The 20,965-nt window shown below is 42.7% G+C and overlaps 1 protein-coding gene across 1 annotated transcript in view; it reads left to right on the top strand.

The window, feature by feature from the left end:
* Positions 1–17,390, top strand: part of LOC128689503 (luciferin sulfotransferase) — a 438,093-nt gene extending 420,703 nt beyond the window's left edge. The window contains exons 6-8 of the mRNA XM_070086450.1: positions 3,041–3,135; positions 3,351–3,539; positions 16,982–17,390. Of these exons, the coding sequence (XP_069942551.1) occupies positions 3,041–3,135; positions 3,351–3,539; positions 16,982–17,092 (395 nt within the window). The 3' untranslated portion in view covers positions 17,093–17,390. The remainder of the gene's footprint in view (positions 1–3,040; positions 3,136–3,350; positions 3,540–16,981) is intronic.
* The last annotated feature ends 3,575 nt before the right edge of the window (positions 17,391–20,965 follow it).

The following is a 20,965-nucleotide window of genomic DNA, read 5'->3' as shown; positions in this document are numbered from 1 at the left end:
TCAGACACCTCCCTCCCAAGGCTCCTGGTGACTCTGGCCTAAAGCATATTACCCTAAAACACCTTCCGGACTCTATCATTACTGGCTACACCAACCTCCTCAATGCCTCCCTTGTCACTGGATACTTCCCTTCCCTCTTCAAAGCTGCTACTGCTATCCTCCTTCCTAAACCCAAAGAAGACCACTCTGATCCTAGAAACTATCGCCCTATCAGCCTCCTCGAAACTTTAGGAAAAGTCTTTGAAAAACTCATCAACCATCGCCTTCGCAGATACCTGGAACACAATTCTCTACTTTCTGATGGCCAGTTTGGCTTCAGAACACACAGATCCACACAGGATGCCATTAACGTCATTCTCAACTACATCCACATAAACACAAAACAAAGAAACAGGACAACCCTGGTTGCAAAAGACATTGAAAAAGCTTTTGACACTGGCACGAAGGGCTCAAGTACAAACTCTGCACTAACTTTAACCTGCCTCTCACTACTCGTAAACTCCTCTGCAACGTCCTAGACGGCCGTACCATGAGAATCAAATTCCAAGGCTGTTACTCTGACTACTTCACACTAAATGCTGGAGTACCTCAGGGATCTGTCCTCTCCCCTACCCTCTACATTTTATACATTAACGACATTCCAACACCTGTATACCACAACTCCATCACACTAGCCTATGCAGACGACATTACACAACTAATCACTCATGCCAATATAGATACACTCACACTCAAAACACAAAATGAAGTCGACAGGATAGCCATATGGGAACAAAAATGGAGGATCAAAACCAATGCAGCTTAATCCAGCATTACATATTTTAACTACAGGAAACGTGATCCTCCATTACCTGTCGAGCTCAGAACAGCTGACACCCGCACTTACATCCCCATCACACAATCTGTCACAGTCCTTGGCGTTAATCTTGACCACCTTCTTCGTTTACATGGACACATTCACTCAAGGCATGCAATAGCTGGTAAGGCCCTTGCGGGCCTCTGCAAGCTGAAATATGCCTCTCAACGCACCAAACTACACCTCTACAAATCCCTAATACGTCCTCTGATAATTTACTCTCCTCTAGCCATCTCTCTTGCAGCAAAAACAAGCTTACTTAAACTGCAGCATGTACAGAACAAGGCACTGCGCTGGGTGCTTGATGTCAGATTGGAGGACTTCGCCACAAGCGAGTCTCTCCATGCCCAGCTAGACATCCCTGCGCTGAATCTGTACTGGAAGACGCTCAGTGACAGACAGACAAACTTGAAACACGACATGACTACTGGACCTCTCTCCTTTACGAAGACATTTGCAGACCCACAAACCGACACAACCTTTTCTACTCCTTGCTTGATCCTGCTCCTAGCCCTATTTACCTTGGATTCCCTGACAGGTGCCATTCTCTGACCCACATTCGCCTTAGCTTTAGGGTTAAGATATGGCTCAATTCTACACTCCTCTCTAGCGCTAAATGTCGCATGTCCCTTCCTCCCCGCTCACCCCACCGGAGTCCCACAGAAGAGCCTGAATTTTTCTTCTCAATATCTATCCCACGATCGCCTTCGCTGCTGGGTTAAGCCCTGGCTCTATTTCTACGACTAAGAACACTCCTCGCCAGCACTATTCTTCGTCTGTCCCGTCTTCCCCGCTCATCCCATTTGGGATCTTACCAGAACTTTCGTTCGTTCGTTCGTTCCTTTTCGTTGACAGATTGTAGCCCGATCACACAGCTGCTCTACGCTCGACCCCTCCTGGGTGGGAAATTTGTATTCTACAAACGTCACATCCTTTTCACAATGCTGTCGCATCGTGTGAAAATCAAGCCTCTGAATTGTGCAATAATGACTCCTCGAAGCTAGCTTTAGCTACCGCCGTTAGGACGCAGCAAACCCCGGCACTTTCAACACCACTATTAACGATCTATTCCGTCTGAACAACATGCCTACCTTCAATTTTCCGGACTCCACACCTTCAGCAGACATCCTCAAGATCCTACCCAACGCCCTGAACCTTACTGCACCTGCAGACCTGTCTCCTGCCCAAGCAACTGCTCCTGTAACTTCTATAACCACTTCCACCACCGACAACGATGATCATGCTGCCTCAACCATCGTCTCCCACCTCTCCCAGCCTGCTGTTACACAACCATTACACCTCTCCACTGCTCATGTCTACCCTCAGTCACCTGTTACCAACATTGTAGATTCGCCCAATAAATCCACTCCAGAAGAGGAAGACAGCGACGACTCCAGTAAACCCTCATGGGAAAACCTTACCTTCTATACTTCTCCTTCAAATACTGACACCATGACCTGTACTGAACTCTACAAAAGCTTCGGTGCTGAAACACTGCTGTGAATCATCGCTTCACTTCACACTCACCCAAGTTCTTGAGTTCATCAAGCCTCTACGTTTCACCTTCAGTAACAAGGCTAAATTATACCACCTATCTTGGAGCAGCTTCAAAAAGTTCGAAAATGGCTCCATTGCAAACCTGCCTCCTCAGTTACTCCTATAACTCCCATAAATGTTCTACCCTCTGATGTGACCTAGCCTGCTGCCAACTGCTCAAGATTTAAAACTTCAACTACCACAAGTTCGATGCAACAGTCCCTGCTATTCCTGTTCTCAAGTCTGCCCCAGGATCGCTTTAGCTGCTGGGTTAAGCCATGGCTCTATTTCTACCACTAAGAACACTCCTCTCCAGAGCTATTCTACGTCTGTCCCGTCTTCCACGCTCATCCCATTGGGATCTGACCTGAACTTGTTCGTTCGTTCGTTCCTTTAAGTTTGTGTCTTTGTAAATGGCCCAAGTCGGACCGAAACGTCGTCGTGAGCTCCTCTCTTCTATGTGCAGGTTATTTGTGTATCGTTCCAGTAACGGTATTGTGTCTTTTTTTATTAATAATGTTTATTATGAACGGAACAGCCATGTGCTGTGCCATTTACATACATGTAATGAGTGACACAACGAACTGGAACGCGACACTAGATAGTACAATATCATGAGGTACACTCACTGTTAACTCTCCTCGACAGTATTGTACTCACCCTTCTGGCAGCACATACTGAACTTCTGGAAGATGAGACATGAAGATCACATTCTCTTTCTCCGGTATGAGGACATGACGAAGGTAATGTTTTACTCTTTTTTGACATGTGATATTGCAGTGATAATGATAAATAACATGTATGATATGTTGTAATATTTAAATAAGCAACATATTGTGATTTAAAATTTTCTCATTGAGGTATTTTGTCTCCACCTGATTTATAGGTATATTTAACAAAAATCTATAAATAATCTAACCAATTCTTTTTCCATATATTATGTACATATTGAATTCAGGACCTGGCGGCAGTAGTGAGGCAAGTGGCAGCTTTTCTAGGAAGAGATGTGAACGAAGAGCAGGTGTCATGGCTGACTCATCACTGCTCCTTCGAGGAAATGAGTAAGAATCCAGCAGTAAATTACGAGACCTTGCGGATGGCACCCACACAAGAGGCAAAGGAAATAAAGTTCATGAGAAAGGGCAAGGTAACTCGTACAGAAAAGTCGCTTGCATTATCTTGGTGTTCATCTTAATAATATGTTAACAAGTCACCAGAGTCGGGTGCTGACCCTCTGTCAGGTGAGAAAAAAATGAACTTAAATAGAGCGTAATAAAGCCGGTGACTTTAGAAACCTCACTACTCGAGCCTTTTTGTTGAAACACAGTTAATCTGGAGCCATTCTAAAATTATAGCAATTTAAAAAAGTCAATGAAATAGGCGAACCAAACATTTACGAAGTAAACCTGTATTGTTCAACATGTTGCATACGTGAGCAGCATTAAGTGTACAATGGGACAAACAGCTAGAACTTGTTTAGTCTGTCACAGCAGGTGAGGAGAGGTGATGGAAGATATAATGGCGGCACGATGGTCAACACACTCTTCTCATCGATGGTGTTATGTGTTTAACTGCTGTTTTCTGTCTTGTGTTATTCCAGGAAAATCATCGACACATAGATCTCTTATAAGAAGATCCAGTACAGCCATATAGGGAAGGCACGGAGAAAAAGCAGCTATTAAAAGCGTAACGCCATCAAAGAGAGTCGCTATTATAAGCCTTGTGGCTGGCCACCTCAAAGTGGTCGCTGCCTTACCTATCGAACTCAGTGATCTAAGTAACTTTTTTATTCAACTTCTTCTTTAGTTACTAGTTTAATGTTGCTCCATTACACAACGCAAGTGAAACTGGTTGCTACTGTGTGAATGATTGCGTGTGTTTCTGGTGTAATATATTTTGCAAGACATCTTGTGTTCTTCAAAATTATCAAAAGGATATTACATCATCTTTGATCCACATAATATTGTTATATCCTGCATAGCGTATAGTGCAGTTGTTGTCTTTGTTGTCACAGGTGTTGTGTTTAGTGTGTCTAGAAAATTCATGCATATTATTATTATAATAATAATAAAGAAGCGCTAAACAACAAGGTCTATACAGCCCTGCAAGGCAGGGAGGGATGTGAGGGTATCGGGTAGCAAGAGGGAGAGGGATGATTAGTAGGTTATTGAGTACAGTGGGGCAGTGAATAGTTCAGGGGTAGAGGGTAGCAAGAGATTGAGGTAGAAAGGGCTGAGGGGAGTGCAAAAGGTATCAGAATTTGTGGAGTAAATCAGTTGTTATCAAAAAGTCAATGAAAGAATCCTGATTAAAGGAGGGTCCACGAGTAAGAAGGGAAGGTAAGTTATAGAGCAGATCAGACCAACGTTGTTGCCAACGGGTGCAAAGTTGGGTAACAATTACAGCAAAATAGCACCTCTATATGAAACTGGGAGGTCATGTACCGCTGACCGCGCAGCAGTGTCTGCTTGCTCATTGCCAGGTTCGTCAACATGACCAGGGACCTAACAAAAAACAAGATCTTTGTGCTTGGTAGAATTACGGCATAACCAAAGTTGGATATGGAGAACTAGGGGGTGAGGTGTATCAAATTTTTGTATAGCCTGTAAAGCACTAATTGAGCCTGAAAAAGCCACAAATGGTGACACAGGCATAGATGCAATACCGATAAGTGCTGCAAGAATGGCATACAGGTCAGCAGTAAAAATGCTAGCCGAGGATAGTAAATGCCTCCGCACAACACTGTCCAGAAACATTGTTGCGAATCCGACGCCGTCAGAAGACTTAGAACCATCTGTGTAGATTGTGTTGGCATGAGAATGAGAGTGGAAGTGGTCAAGAAAAAGAGAGTGGAAAGCTACCGTAGGCAGTTGGGCTTTCACCCATGGCAGTGAGAAAGAGCAGACACGAACAGCTGGAACTTCCCAAGGGGGTAGGGAAAAGCGTGATGCTACATGAACACAGAGAGGTGGTAACTGAAGGGAAGACAAGAGCGAATATAGGCGAATAGAAAAGAGATGGAGTAAACAGAGGTGATGAACAAATGAAGAATGCCTATTAACATCAGTGACTATTCTCTATATGGAGGGATTGTGGAGATCATGAGAGTGAACATAATGGAGAAGGCAATGGGAATCATGGCGATCAGGCAAGGATGAAATATTCGCTTCGGATTACAGGCTCTCAACAGGTGAAGAGCCAAAATCACCAAGGCATAAACGTAATCCCTGGTGATGGATGGGATTAAGCTAAGAGAGAGCAGCAGGAGAGGCCGCCGAATACATCTGGTCACCATAATCGAGTTTCGATAAAGTCAGGGCTGAATGTAGGCGAAGGAGAGTTCTACGATCAGCTCCCAATTGTTGAGAAATGATTTACCAGCTAAGGTTATTAAAGATTAAATATAGGGAGTACTTAGCTGATAAGACAGCTCATCGTACACACAGCCGCCCCTGCAGATGAGGTATTGAGAAGCTGTATCATCCACTTCTTAATGGGCTGAAAAAGATTATATTATGTATGATAATAAATTACCCCAAGGGAGTGTTATATCAGCATATTTCATTCACTGATGGCTGACATACGTACTTGTGTGGACCTAAAAGTCCGCTTATCACCGGGGTTTATGATAAGTGACTAAATCGTAACTTACACTCAGCTGTGGAGTCAATAGTAGTACATCGCGAGTTAGAACACTTACCTGGGTATATGTATCTGACCCGTAGTTACGCCTGGATATCCGTTGAGTTGATTGAACAATAGTGTTCTTTGAAGAATGTCGCACTACAAACTGTTGGATCGCAACACTCGTTGTTACACTGTTCATCAATAATTGTTCACAACATATCACTAAAGAAGCTGATCACACTTCTTTGTAAGTGTTTATTGTGTTTTGTGAGACACTTTATTCACACTAATGCACGGATCAGTGTTCTTTGCTAGTTATCCTGGCATCAGTGTGACTCTCAGTAGAGTCAAAATTAATCTGACCTCACAGCGTCCTACGCCACTCCAATGCCCCTCGAACATAAAGAAAAAATTGACCTAGTACTTTTTGCTTCCATGCCAAATTTCTCCATGAAGCAAAGCAGAATTCTTGATTCTTGCTGTCTTAAGCATAGACAACAATGTACATTATCTTTACCATGGTAATAAAGTGGGAGCAGTACTTACCTTAATTGTCCAGCTAAGGTAAGAGATGGACCGTCTTTCATTAAACTACACTTTGCAACACTGGACTTTGCAAGGAGTGTCGGTCGCTTGACCACGTTGCATACTCGTACTGCATCTTGGATCAATTATTTGCTGTAGTAGTAAACAAGATACTTGTCCCTTCTGAGAGGGCTGGGCCTCTCAGGGCTGAAAGGGGCTGAAAGGGGCTGATTCCCCCTTCCTGGATAAAATTTCTCCACACTGGGGGGCGGCAGAGGTTCGCTGCAGGTGAACTATTCGTCACTTAACATTAATTTGATTTTCTCTCTTGCCACCGCTGCTGCTTGTCTTTTCTGAACAGCTTTAGTCTGTGTGGTTTCTGAAGAATCACTAATTTTATTTTCAACACTGTGTAATTCTAATGGCACTAGTTTATTTATTGTCCGCTTATTCACTACACCTTTGCTTAAAACGTCAACTGTCCTGATGATTCCATTTGCATCAGGGTATATGGTCACAATTTTTCCAAGTGGCCATTGGGACCTCGGATCATCATTGTCAATAATCAGTATGTCACCAGGTCTTAAGGACTTATGATTTTCAGGAACACCAGCTCCATAGAAGTGTTCTCTCAATGAGGTGAGATAGTCTTCTCTCCAAATTTTCTCCCAACATTCAATCACTTTATTAAGGTGTTTGAATTTACATCTGAGTTGCTCAGGTTCGAAATAAGTAGGATCCTCTATGATTTCTTTATCATTCATGGGAGGAACAGGTTCGAGCCTTCTGCCATGGAGTAAATGAGATGGACTTAACACTTCCAAATTGTCCAGATCATCGGTAACATAAGTTAGAGGTCTGTTGTTGACTCTATTTTCTATTTCAGTCACGACTGCACAGAATTCTTCTAAGTCGATTCTCTGACGATGAAGAGTCTTCCTTAATCAACGTTTTACAATATCGATCATTCTTTCATAAAATCCGCCGTGCCATGGAGATTTAAGAGGAATGTATCTCCAACGACAACTGCGTTGATTCAGCATCTGTTGTACTTCTGGCTGTTCAAAGATCTTGCTTAAATAAGCAGCACCAGCAACGAAGTTCGTTGCATTGTCTGAAATCATCAGTCTGGGACATGCCCTTCTGGCTGCAAACCTTCTGAATACTTTGATAAAGATTTCAGCAGACATGTCAGTGACTACCAGATGTACTGCTCTAGTCGTAGCACAAGTGAACAAACAGATGTATACCTTGATGGGTTAAAATTATTGGTCCAGTGTAATCTACACCTGTCACCTCAAATGGAGTGACATGACAAACTCTTTCAGAGGGATATGGAGGTGGACCTGGATACTGACATACTCGCATATCGTAGTGACGACAAGTAATACAGTCCTTTATTTGTTTTTTAACACTTTGTCGACCTTGAGGTATCCAGTAAGATTGTCGTATATGACAAAGTGTGTCAGCTACCCCGCCATGTAACACGTTACTGTGGGCGTTTTGCACAATCAGTTTTGTTAGCCAATGATTCTTGGGGATCAATATTGGATGTATGGCTTCTATAGGTAGTGAAGAATTATGAATTCTTCCTCGACATCTTATAATCTTTTCCGAGTCGAGATAAAGTCCTAAAGAATTAATCATAACATGTTTGCTTCTTTCATCTCCTTGTTTGCTTCTCTGTATAAGGATTTCAAATCCTCCTCTTTATTCACACTACCCTGAAGATTGTCCACATAGAAACTTTTCTTTAAGATTTCTTTGAAGGGACTTTCAGATTTCTTCAAATGTGTATTTAGAGTAGCTTCTAGTAAGAATGGAGAGGATGTTGCACCAAATAATACTGATTTGAAACAATAAGTTTTCACAGGACTTTGAGGATCATGTGGATTTTCAGGCCACAAGAATCGAGTATAATCTCTATCTATTTCGTACCACAGCTTCCTCTGTCTTTTTCCTGTTTCCTAGACCAACAGTGATTCTGGCTAGGTCATATGTCTGTTTACCAGAATTGTGGAAAAAACCAGCTATATCTAACTGTACTTTGGCATAGGGTTGTTTATTCAGTTTCTGCAGCACTGTTCTTCTTATGAAGGACCTTTGTGAGCCTTGATCAAATAATGTTAGCACATTGGTTTTGTGTTATTTATTAGATAACTCAACTCGAGCTATCGGGAGAGCAGTTGCTTTAAACTTATCTCTCACATTTAATGCTGTTGCTTGTTGACTTCCTGATTCTGTGGAAGTCTTCTGCTGTTCAGCAAAAGTATTTGGGCATAATGCTGTATGATGCATACCCTTGCATTTAAAACACTTCTTCAGTGAGCATTTTCCTCCCTTGTGTTCACCTAAACACTTGATGCACCTTTTCAGCTGATGAACACGTTGTTTACGTGCCTCCATTGATGTGTATTGAGTACAATACTGTGCCCAATGTGTTCCATCACAAAGTACACATTTTGGAGTACGTTTATGTGTGACAGTCTATTTACTGTCTGTTGTATTCACAGCTTGATAAATGCCTATATGGGATTTCCCATTCTGTGATTTAGTGGGAGTAGGTATACTCTTTTTATACTGAGTTGAAGGCTTGTTATCCACGGGTTTTGTGGATTTCTCATCTTGTCTCGTTGTTTGCATGCATGAAACTATTGTTTGTAAACCATTGCTAATTTCTTCACAAGTGAAATAGCGTTTATTGAACATAATATTTAATCGTTCAATAGTTTGTGGTGACAACTTATCCTGTACAATACCACTGATAAACCAATCACATTGTCTTAGGTCATATTTAGCACCTAGAGATCTGAGACTATTGTCTAATGTGATTCTAAATGCCTGTAAATCTGAAAAACAATGTTTGGGTGGCTTCAAGCTTGATATTAAGACTGCATGTCTAACTCTGGTCTTGTCAGCATCAAAGTAATTGTCTACTAAGACACGTAAGGCTATTTGATAATTGCCTTTAACCACCGGAAATGACTTAATCAGTTCATAGGGTTCTCCCTTCACAAGACATTTAAGATAATTAAACAAAACAATCTCATCTATGTCTATTCGTGAATTTACTATAGAATGAAAACCTCTAATGAATTCTTCATAGTTATGACCTTGGAAAATAGGTAATGACAAGGTAGGTAAACTTGGTAATGGTACACTTGTTGTTGTTACAGGTGTAACAGGTGTTTGACCACTAGTTACAGTAGGTCTCTGTGACAGAGTTTTACGGCAAATTGCCTGTACTCCTGTCCACCTTAACTGTTGATTACTAAAAGTATCCAAAACATTTTTAATTTCTTCCTCAGATGGATCTGATTCAAGAAACTTATTTTCATAATGTGTATAGTCTGAATTAATTATTTCCAGACGTTGTAGTCTTTACAGACTAAGATTACACAATTAGAAAATCTAATTTCAGTCTGTATAGGATTAACTCAAGATATAAACATAGATTTTGATGATCTTGAGGTCAAATTTGACCTCAAGATCATCAAAATCTATGTTTATATCTTGAGTTAATCCTATACAGACTGAGATTAGATTTTCTAATTGTGTAATCTTAGTCTGTAAAGACTGAAACTGAGTTTTCAAACAAGCCATTTTAATGGTATACTGACAATTCTAGCACCACACTTAGAGTGTTTAAAAAACACTGTACTGCTATAAACAGCTGAGTTTTTGTTATGCTCAAGTCAGTAATAATCGAGTCAGACACTACTGACCTACTAAGCTTAACCTCAGGGTCAATGACCATGAAGGGTACACAATACATATGGCTGGTGTTTATGGCTTGAGTTTGCTGTGTCAGCCTGACAACGTTGATTAATCGTAAATAACGTTATACACTTTATTCACTATACACTATAAATGTCACTGAATAACTGTAAATCACACGTGTATATTTCTTACACATATATAAATGTCACTGTTAATATATATATGAAAGCTTACACTTTATATATAATTTCCTTTAATGTAACAGGTATATCTTTAAGAAACTTAACACAATCTCGTCTCTTAATCTCTGTCTAAAACCATTATAAACACTATGTGTATATACACTCAGACACACTGAACATTAGTTGGGTTGCTGTTGTCGTCAGCGTTTCTCGAGCTTTGGAGCAGTGGATGATGGGTGCCAACCCCTGTTTTCTTGTTGGGTGAGTCACCCAGCTCCCGTTTTCTTTGGGTGAATGCTGGGCGAGCGCCCGTTTTCTTTTGCTGCCCATTCTCTGTGACTGAGTCTGGAGGGATTCATTTATACTGATTTATATTGTAAAACACTAGTTTTACAGCTTTTTTCGAAGGACTTCGGCTTGTAGGTTATTTGTACACTGTAGTACAACATAATTGGGCCACAGTGTGGCCTTTATCCGGTTCGAGCACGACCAAACTGTTGAGAAATGGTTTACCAGTTAAGGTTATTAAAGATTAAATATAGGGAGTAATTAGCTGATAAGACAGCTCATTGTCCACACAGCCGCCCCTGCAGACGAGGTCTTGAGAAGCTGTATCATCCACTTCTTAACAGGCTGAAAAAGATTATATTATGTATGATAATAAATTACCCCTAGGGGGTGTTATGTCAGCATATTTCATTCACTGATGGCTGACGTACATTCTCATGTGGACTTAAAAGTCTGCTTGTCACTGGGTTTATGATAAGTGACTAACTCATAACTTAGACTCAACTGCACAGTCAATAGTAGTACATCACGAGTTAGAACACTTACCTGGGTATATGTATCTGACCCGTAGTTACGCCCAGATATCCGTTCAGTTGACTGAAGAATAGTGTTCTTTGAAGAATATCACACTACACTCTGTTTGATCGCAACACTCGTTGTTACACTGTTCATCAATAATTGTTCACACCATAATGTCACTAAAGAAGCTGATCACACTTCTTTGTAAGTGTTTATCGTGTTTTGTGAGACACTTTGTTCACACTAATGCACGGATCAGTGTTCTTTGTTGGTTATCCTGGCATCAGTGTGACTCTCAGTAGAGTCAAAAGTAATCTGACCTCACAGCGTCCTACGCTGCTCCAATGCCCCTCGAACATAAAGGAAAAGCTGACCTAGTACTTTTGCTTCCTTGCCACTTCCTCCATGAAGCAAAGCAGAATGCTTGATTCTTGCTGTCTTAAGCATAGACAACAATGTACACTATCTTTACCATGGTAATAAAGTGGGAGCAGGATTTTCCTTAATTGTCCTGCTAAGGTAAGAGATGGACTGTCTTTTATTAAACTACACTTTGCAACACTGGACTTTGCAAGGAGCAGCGGTCACTTGACCACATCGCATACTCATACTGCATCTGGGATCAATTACTTGCTCTAGCAGTAAAGATGCTTGCCCCTTCTGAGAGGGCTGGGCCCCTCAGGGCTGAAAGGGGCTGAAAGGGGCTGAAGGGGGCTGATAACCCATCCTGGAGAAAATTTCTCCACATGAGCCATAGAGTTACAATGGATGATCAGAGATGACAAAACGTCTAGTGAAAGTAATCTGGTGAGTTTTAGTTCTGGAAAATTTAAACCTGTGCGTGGTGGCCCAATTGGAAACACGGTTGACCGCATGCTAGTTTAGAAACTACAATTAGGTGACAATCAGGGCCTGCACAAGCTATAGCAAAGTCATCAACATAAAGTGATGACCAAATATTGGATAGAAGAAGAGAGGCCAAATCATTTATAGCAAGGAGAAAAAGTGTTGTGCTCAGAACACATCCCTGGGGGACACCTTCAGCTTGGACAAACTTCGGGGAGAGCATATTTGCCTGAACACAGAAATATCTGTCAGTTAAGAAGTTCTTAAGGAAGGATGGTAGATTACCTCGAAGGCCTAAGGAGTGGGCTTGGGCTAAAATATTATACCTCCAAGTTGTGTCATATGTCTTCTCAAGGTCAAAAAATATGGCAATAACTGAGTGGTTATTCGCAAAGGCATTACCAACATATGTATCCACGCATAGTAAGGGGTCAATGTTAGAACGGCCCTTACGAAAGCCATATTGACTAGTGGAGAGACTGTTGTGTGTCTCTAAATACCACATTAAATGTCGATTTACCAGACGTTCCATCACCTTGCAAACTGCACTGGTAAGAGCAATGGGACGATAGTGGGAGGCATCATGTCCCATAGTACCCAATTTGCGGAAAGGGAGAACAATGGCAGATTTCCACAGATGGGGAAAAACTCCTTGTGATCAAATAAGATTAAAGAGTTGTAAGAAGACTGCAAGGGCTGATTGATGTAAACGTTGTATCATCCGAATATGAATGCCGTCAGGCCCAGCTGCCGATGATCGGCAAGCTGAGAGTGTTGCCTCCAGTTCCAGAAGGCACTTTATAAGATTCTTCTTTGAGAGAAGCAAAGACTAAGGGCACTACTAACTCTCTGGCTGACTTTGTGGAAAGAAACGATGGGCATAGATGGAGCCCCTGAGAAATTCGGACAAGATGATTACCAATTTCAATGGCAATGACAAGAGGGCTTGCTATATCAACACCGGCAACCCACAGAACAGTAGCAGTACTTTTTTCCAGACTGCATTCATAGAGGAAGCAGAGGTGATGGTGGAAACATAATCTCACCAGTAAGTGCGTTGAGCATCGCAGATGACATGGCGAGTGACCGCTCGCTTCTGCTTAAAATCAAGAAGTTTCCCTATCATACTATTGTACCAGTACCTGCCCCACACAACGCGTTTCAAACGTACTGCCCGAGCACAAGCAGGAGACCACCAAGGCAGCAACTTCTGAGAATGCCTACCCGAGGTTTGGGGTATAGAATGAGAAGCTGTGGTTAAAACTGAGGTCAAGAAGAGGTGTAAAAGCTCATCAATGGAGGACGAAGTAGGAACCTCACTAAAAGCAGTTAGTTGCGAGAAAAGGTCCCAAATTACTTGATCAAATTGCCAGTGTGGGCTATGAAGAGGTGGTGAATATGAAGAAGAAAGAATGATTGGAAAATGATCACTGTCATGTAAGTCCAGGAGGACAGACCAGGTGAAGTCTAGTGTAGTGGAGGAAGAGCAGACCGAAAGATCGATGCAAGAGAGAGTATGAGTACGAGGATCAAAATGGGTGGGAGTACATGTATTTAAAACATGGAGGGGATGAGAAGCGAGAAACCCTCTAACTGAATGCCACGGGAGTCACAGTGAGACCCTTTCCCCCCAGAGGAAATGGTGGGCATTAAAATCGCCATGTAACAGAAGTGGTGGCAGTAAGGACAAAACAAGAAAAGCAACATCTGGGATAGATAATGCCCGAGAAGGAGAGAGATACATAGAACAGATTGTACCACTTATTCAAGTGCATACGGGCTGCAGCGTAATGCAGCAAAGTATGAACAAATGGCCGACTGTACAGACTATCAGTGCGTATAAGAAGGACACTTTCATTAAATGATCCATCAGAAAAATGATCCGAAGAATACAATAAATCATGGGATGGATAACAGCGGAGTGCAATTTTGGTTCCTGTAAGCAAACACAAGCAGGGGAAAACCAGGAGAGCAACTTCTGAAGCTCACCCTAATTACCTCCCAGGCTGCAGATATTTCCCCAGTAAATAGGCCATGATTGGTAACGAGAAAGATACAAGAAATCTGCAGGTAAAGGTTCCTATGGACTAGAGGGGTTAGAAAAGTCCACATGTGACAGCAGCAGAAAACATTCAAGCAGCGAATAGGACACTGTGAAGATAGGAGTTGCGCAAATGGAGGAGAGGGAAGAGGAGGAACAGGAGGTGGATCAGTGTCCATTGATGGTTTAGTCTCTTCAATATATTCTGCAATAGCTTCATGTGTTTCAGAAGACAAAGACATATGGGAGACAATATTGAAGATGGAAGGAGGAGGGTAAGTATAGATTGGAACAGCAATAGACTGTACCAAAGTAGGGGGACGAAAGGGTAAAGGGAACTGGAGAAGACGTGTGGGAGGAGACAGAAGAGGAAGAAACCTCGGAGGAGGCAGAAGAGGAAGAAACTTGGGAAGGGACAGGGAAGGGAAGGTACAATACAAGGAGGAGGGTGAACCTCCACACTTGTAACAGAACCAGTGAAAGGTGAAGAACCAGGTTCAGAGACTGGAAAGTTAAAATGTGGAGGTAGAAGAAGGGAAGGAAGGGTTAAAGGAGATTTGAGCAATGAGGATTTTTTTTTATTTCTGAGTAGAGGGGCGATTGGGAGGAGGTGTTGTATGAGGCCTTGTCGATACCGGAACTTGTGAGGGAGAACATGAAGAAGTGAGAACAGACTGAGGTGTTGAGGTAAGGACTTCTGAGTCCAGTACAGCAAAAGAATAAGAGACAGGACTGACTATGGAAAGGATAATCCCAGAGGAGGCTGCAAAAGATGGGACCCTAGAGGTAGGGGAACATTTAGAAACACTTGAATAAGAAATACGGGGTAGTCTTCCTTGGAGGCATAGATGAGAAACTGCCATAGCATAGGGGAAACCTTCTGTCTCTTTGAGGCAACAGATTCCTCACTTATTTAAGTAAACTTGGCAATGGCGAGAGTAAGATGGGTGAGCCTCATGACAATTAAGGCAAGAGGGAGGAAGACTACAAGAAGTATTGGAATGGTCATCAGCACCACAGGCTGGGCATTCGGCCATAGACCTGCAATATTTTGCTGGATGACCAAAATGCCAGCAATTTCTGCACTGTTGCTGTGTAGAGATCACCTTTCGAACTTGTAAACGATGTCCCACTATATGAACAGAGGATGGGAGTTCACGGCATTCGAAAGTTAATCGAACTACATTACAAAGGTATCATCTCTGCCTGCGGGCAGGAAGGACATAAGTGTCTACTTTGAAGATTGGGAGATCTTGGAGTTCCAAATGTTCTAGAATGTCCTCGCCACATGTCTGGAAGTTCTGTTGGACAATGGTACAGGGCAGAATGACAGTGCCACTACAAGAATAAGGGAATGATGTTTTTCGATAGTGACAGGAATAGTATCGATATATGAAAGAAGAGAAAGATCATGAGCTTGGTTAGCATTATGGACTGTATTGATGCATGTACCACTCTTGAGAGAGTGAAAGGATATATCTTTACAAACATGGCATAGGAGTGCCTTGCCAATACTATGGTCGGAAAGATAGGCAGTAGAGGAAGTCGGTCGTAAAGAAAAGAATTTAATCCATTGAGAATTTCAAAACTGGGCATGGAAAGGGAGTGCTTGATGTGTCGGTCTTTTCTGAGTAGAACGAGAAGGAAGCAAAGAAGTATCATCAGGCAATTGTCGTGGGCGTTTAGGAGTCGGACTAGAATTGGTCCTACGTGGGACAGGCTGGCAATTCGAAAATTGCTGCACCATAGACGGAGAGGCTGGAAGCATAGTCAAAGAAGAGCGGAGGTCAGACATATCGAAGTAGTTAATCAAAACCTGACTCCTTCGAAGTGGGTGATGAAACAGCATCAGGAAGAGGTACAAAGGCATTAGAAGTGTCTGAAGAGTGGTCAATAAACGAGGCAGAGTCAGAACAGAGTGTAGTATCAAGAAGGGGCCCATGGGAAGCAGGTTCATGGATTTAGGACTCCATGGTTAGATCACTTCTTCCTGTTTGTTTTTTAGAAAAAAGCAAAGAAGGAAAGAACAAAAAGGGGGGAGGAACATGGAGGAATAGCTCCTAGGTGGCAAAAAAGGGCTGTAAATCCCCCTCCACGCCCAAGAGGACCTCAGCACCACAAGTAGTGCAGATGTGGCATGGAACCCATGCCATACCCTACCCTTCATGCCAGTAAACCAGCAATCCAGGATAGCAACCTCACATCTACCGAGCCACCTTGGTGGACAAAAGAGAGGGTGGCCGGACACCCTCCACAGAGCATACCTACTTTTGCTACCACCCCATGGAATCCGACAGGCAGCCTCCAGAGATACACTCGTCACCCGAAAGACACCCAAAGCCACCCCCCGGGAGACCAGAGAGGGTTTGGGACATTCCCAGGTGCCAGCGCCAAGGACCTCAACAGAATGTGATGGACCCCGGTACCCTTCCCCTACCTAGGAATTAAACTGTCTGTGGGAAGAATCCCAAAGGCCAAAAAAGAGGAAGGGAACAGGGGAGGGATGGGGAGGAGGAGGAGGAAAGGGAAAAAGGGAGGATGGGATAGAGTAGAGGGTACTGGGGGATAATTAGGTTCGATCTGAGGAAGGAGATGAGAAGGTCTAATTCCTCAGACCAAGAGCCTCTTCACCACAACAAGGAGCCCCCTCCTTGAAGAGGAATTCGTGCATAGTTTTCGTTGCCTCGGAAACAATATCTGGTAAAGTTTGTGACTTACTGATTATAATCACTTTGCATTCCACCTTTGCGCCTAACACTTTACAGTGCCTCTCCTCGCCTGTTGTAACCAACCATACTGTTTTGTGTCAGTGTTCCACTTGAAGTACTTTATATTTTACAGGTAGGAGACTGGAGGAACCACTTGACGAAGGAGCAGCAAAAGGCTTTCAAACAATGGACGTTGAAGTATCTGCAGGGCACTGACTTTCCTTACTATCAAGACTACGAATAAGATGCAACAAATCACACTTAATAATTGCTAGATATTCTTACGTATGCAAGACTTGGTTAAATTTGTGTTGCAAGTCACATTTATTAATAAATTCTAAGTAAGCTTTCTATTACCAATATTCAGATAGTTGCTACAGAATAAAACAATGTTGCCATAAAATTAATAATTGTGCTAAGTGTATCTTATCTTCCTAAACGTTCGGTATTTTTAGATAATTAACAAAAATATTAAGGAATTTTTTTTTCATATTTAATTTAAAAAACATTATAGCTAACATAAAATAAAACTTTTAATAGAGTACAGTATGATCCTCAATCCTACAGAACATACACTGACAACATCATAACAACACATTTTAACTGACACAAAGAAGTTACACATATACACTCACAAATATTACCATATGACAGACGTAACATTAAGAAAAAAAATCACAAAAAAGGGTGATTCAAACTCAAACCTCATTAAAAACCTTAGCTAGAACATAACTCACAGGTGACCACAGTGACAGGCCCAAAAAATAAATGACAGTACATAAACATCCATTGAAATGAAACCTCTCAGGTTTATATAGTTAACAGAAAATGACTGTGACATATGACAAAGGTTCACAACCTTCACATTAGTCAATAAAAGGAATGACCTACATCATAATCTTATTAAAACAAAATATTAAGCATTCACTTATACTTAATAAATATTAAACTTGACCCTATTTCACAATAACCTAACAATGACATAACGTTCAGATAACACTCAGTTCCAGGGTCAAAAATAAAGTATATAAACATCCATTAAAACCCAGCCTTACAGGTGTAGTTTACATAATATTACTATGGCAAAGGTTCAGTTCAATAGAAAGAATGTTCACTATAAAATATATCCATTAATACACAACCTTCACATTAGTCTTATAAACGAGTGATCTATATCATAATTCCGTTAACACAAGTACATACTGCAAATTTTCAAAGACACCGTTTGTTTCCTCACAACGCTACATCTCCTCCCCCCCTCTACCCAATCATCCAACCCCATGACCATTGACTTCTCGCTATTTACCTGCATCCTTGTTGCACTTCCAAATAATTGCACAATATCATCCAAAAGCCCCAACGCCATCCCTTCCCGAACCAGGACTGTTGTGTCATCTATGTATCCTATTATTCCAGGCCACACTTTCCCTACCTCCCCCTCACCCCCACTCTTGTTACATACACTACGTTCAACCATTCTATAGAAGGGGTCCTGAATGCACACAAACAATATTTGTGATATGGGACACCCCTGTCTAAGTCCCCTACCCATGACAATCTCCTAGCCCATCCATCCATTAATCTGTACCCTCATCTTAGCTCCTTTGTACAACGTGGTTACCCAGTTAACTATTTCTTCCCAATAACCCTGTCTCCTAAGTATAGCTCCCAATACTCCCCTTTCCACTCTGTCATAGGCCCCCTGCCAGTTTAAAGCCAACAACGCCACCCCCCTCCCCCCCTTTTGACTCCACAAAATTTCTCAGTATCCCATGACCTTCAATCATCGACCTTTCAGGCAATCCATACTGCATTTTCGAAACCACTCTCCCTACCACACATTTAAACCGATTACCCAAGACTTTAGCAAACAACTTATATTCTGCACATAACAGCAATATTTCAAGGTACTTCTTGAGGGTGTGCTGCCCCTTACCCTTCGGGACCAAGACTACAACTGCTGCTGCTTGCTTGTCCCCCATGACACCCTTCTCCCTCATCTGATTTAATAACCTAACCATGAAACCCCTTATTACCTCCAAATGTTGTAGATAAAATTCAGCCGGGAGACCGTCTATTCCCAGTGCTTTGCCCTTCCTCATTCCCTTTAAAGCCAATTATGTTTCCTCTTCCGTCATTACCCCTCCTAAAGCCTTCCTATCATTATTCCCTAAATTACACATCACATACTCACTCACCTTCTCAAAAGCCACATCCCCCACCCCCCACTTGTCCAATACCTTTCATACCATTTATCCGCAAACGCACACATTTCTTTCGTAGCCCGTATCTCTTGACCTACCCTGTAACCTCCCACCATCTCATGTACCTCTAACCTTAGAATGGCTGTAACCTGCAGCCTTTGCTTTTGACGATGCAACACACACGCCAATGGCTTGTCTCCCCAAAGCACCTTCTCTACCCCTGCCTGCACCCTTACCGCCTGAAACCTCTCGATTTGTAACTCCCTCAGTCTCCCCTTGACCTCGACAATTTCATCCATAGGATAATTGCCCCCCACAGCCCCCTGCCCATAACAACTCCTTAACCTGTCCTCTAAATAATTTGAAAGTAAATATTTTAAATTATTTATACATTTACCCTCCCTCACATAATATTTCCTAATCCTTTCCTTGGCTACACAATCCCACCATTTCACGACATCTTCCACCCCCCGTGCGTCCTCACTAAGCTCCGTCCATAGGACAGAAAATCACTAACCCCTCCTCATCACTCAATACATTTATATTTAATTTCCAGTACCTCCTGTATATTTCCGAAAGGGCCTTCCACCCTACCTCCACTAACACTGTTCTATGATCCAACAATGCTGCTTCAACAGTTTTGAAAGATTGCACTACAACCCAAAGAGAAAGATACACTATCTAACCTCGCTGCATACCCTCTTCTAACAAACGTATGGTCTGTCTCCCACGCCCCCCTCTCAAACGTGTCCCATAACCGAATATCCCTCATTAAAGCTCTTAGGGTCACAGACACATAGCCTGCCCCTTTTGGTTCCACGTCGGCCCTAATAATAACGCAATTCCAGTCACCCCCTACTATTGCCACCTCCGGTAATGGCGAGAAGAAAAACACAAGGTCCTCACACACAAACTCCTGCTTCACCTGTACGTTATTCTCTGCAGGCACATACACGCTTACAAAGGACACACGTTTGCATAACCACCAACCATCCCCCTCCCCCCTCACTTCTCTGCAAAACAAACGAGCTCGCCTCCTTAATTAGTATACCCACCCCTCCTTTCAAACGGGCAGATGGCAGGGTTACCACCTGAAACCCCGCCACCTCCAGCACCCTACCCTCCTTAATATTATGCTCCTGAAGGAACACAACATCCACTCTAGATTTATTCAGCAACATTCTAAACCATTCTCTCTTTACACTGTTACACAAACCATTAACGTTTACAGTCATACACTGGAGGCCTATTAAAGGTTCCACCCCTGCCTCCTCTCTTCACTCTTCCCATGGGCACCAGAACTTATGGATCCACTTGTCACCTTCACACTTCCCTCTCTCCCTCCTCCTTCTTTCGGTGCCTCCTGTTGTGGCCACCACTGCCTTCACCTTCTGCCCATGTTTTTCTTCCCAGGCCGCTGCGCTGGCGTTAGGACATCATCCGAATCCGACCCAGTGGCCCTCTTCCTCGTGACAATTGTATCCTCCATAGCTTGGTCTGGGGATGCCTCACAATGTACTTCAATCTCCACTGTTCACTGTTTCAATAATTCTGGTGACACCTCTGCCACACTGTCACTCCCGTCGTCCGGATAGTTCACCAGTCATTGACGCACCTCAGCTGTCAACTCGTCATCTACCACCTTCCCAGGTGCGGCCCCCTCCTCAGGCGGTGACAAAGACTTCAGCACCTCCTCAATTTCCAACACTTCCTCCTGTACTTTCCGCTTGTCACTAGCCTCTGGAAGCGTCTCTGGGCCAGTTAACTGGTCGAGGGCCTCACCCTCTCCCCCCTTATGCGCCTCATCCATTATCTCGCTTCATAGACGACCACGCCCTCCTTCACGTCACTGATCCCCACCTGCTTCCTCCGTTGTAGCAGCGGAAGCCTCTGCTTCTGGGCCAGGAGCTCGT

This window comes from Cherax quadricarinatus, chromosome 18 (genome assembly GCF_038502225.1).
Source record: "Cherax quadricarinatus isolate ZL_2023a chromosome 18, ASM3850222v1, whole genome shotgun sequence".
In the NCBI taxonomy this organism is placed as follows: domain Eukaryota; kingdom Metazoa; phylum Arthropoda; class Malacostraca; order Decapoda; family Parastacidae; genus Cherax; species Cherax quadricarinatus.
The sequence above is the reverse complement of the archived record's forward strand: the minus strand, read 5'-3'. Positions and strand labels throughout refer to the sequence as shown.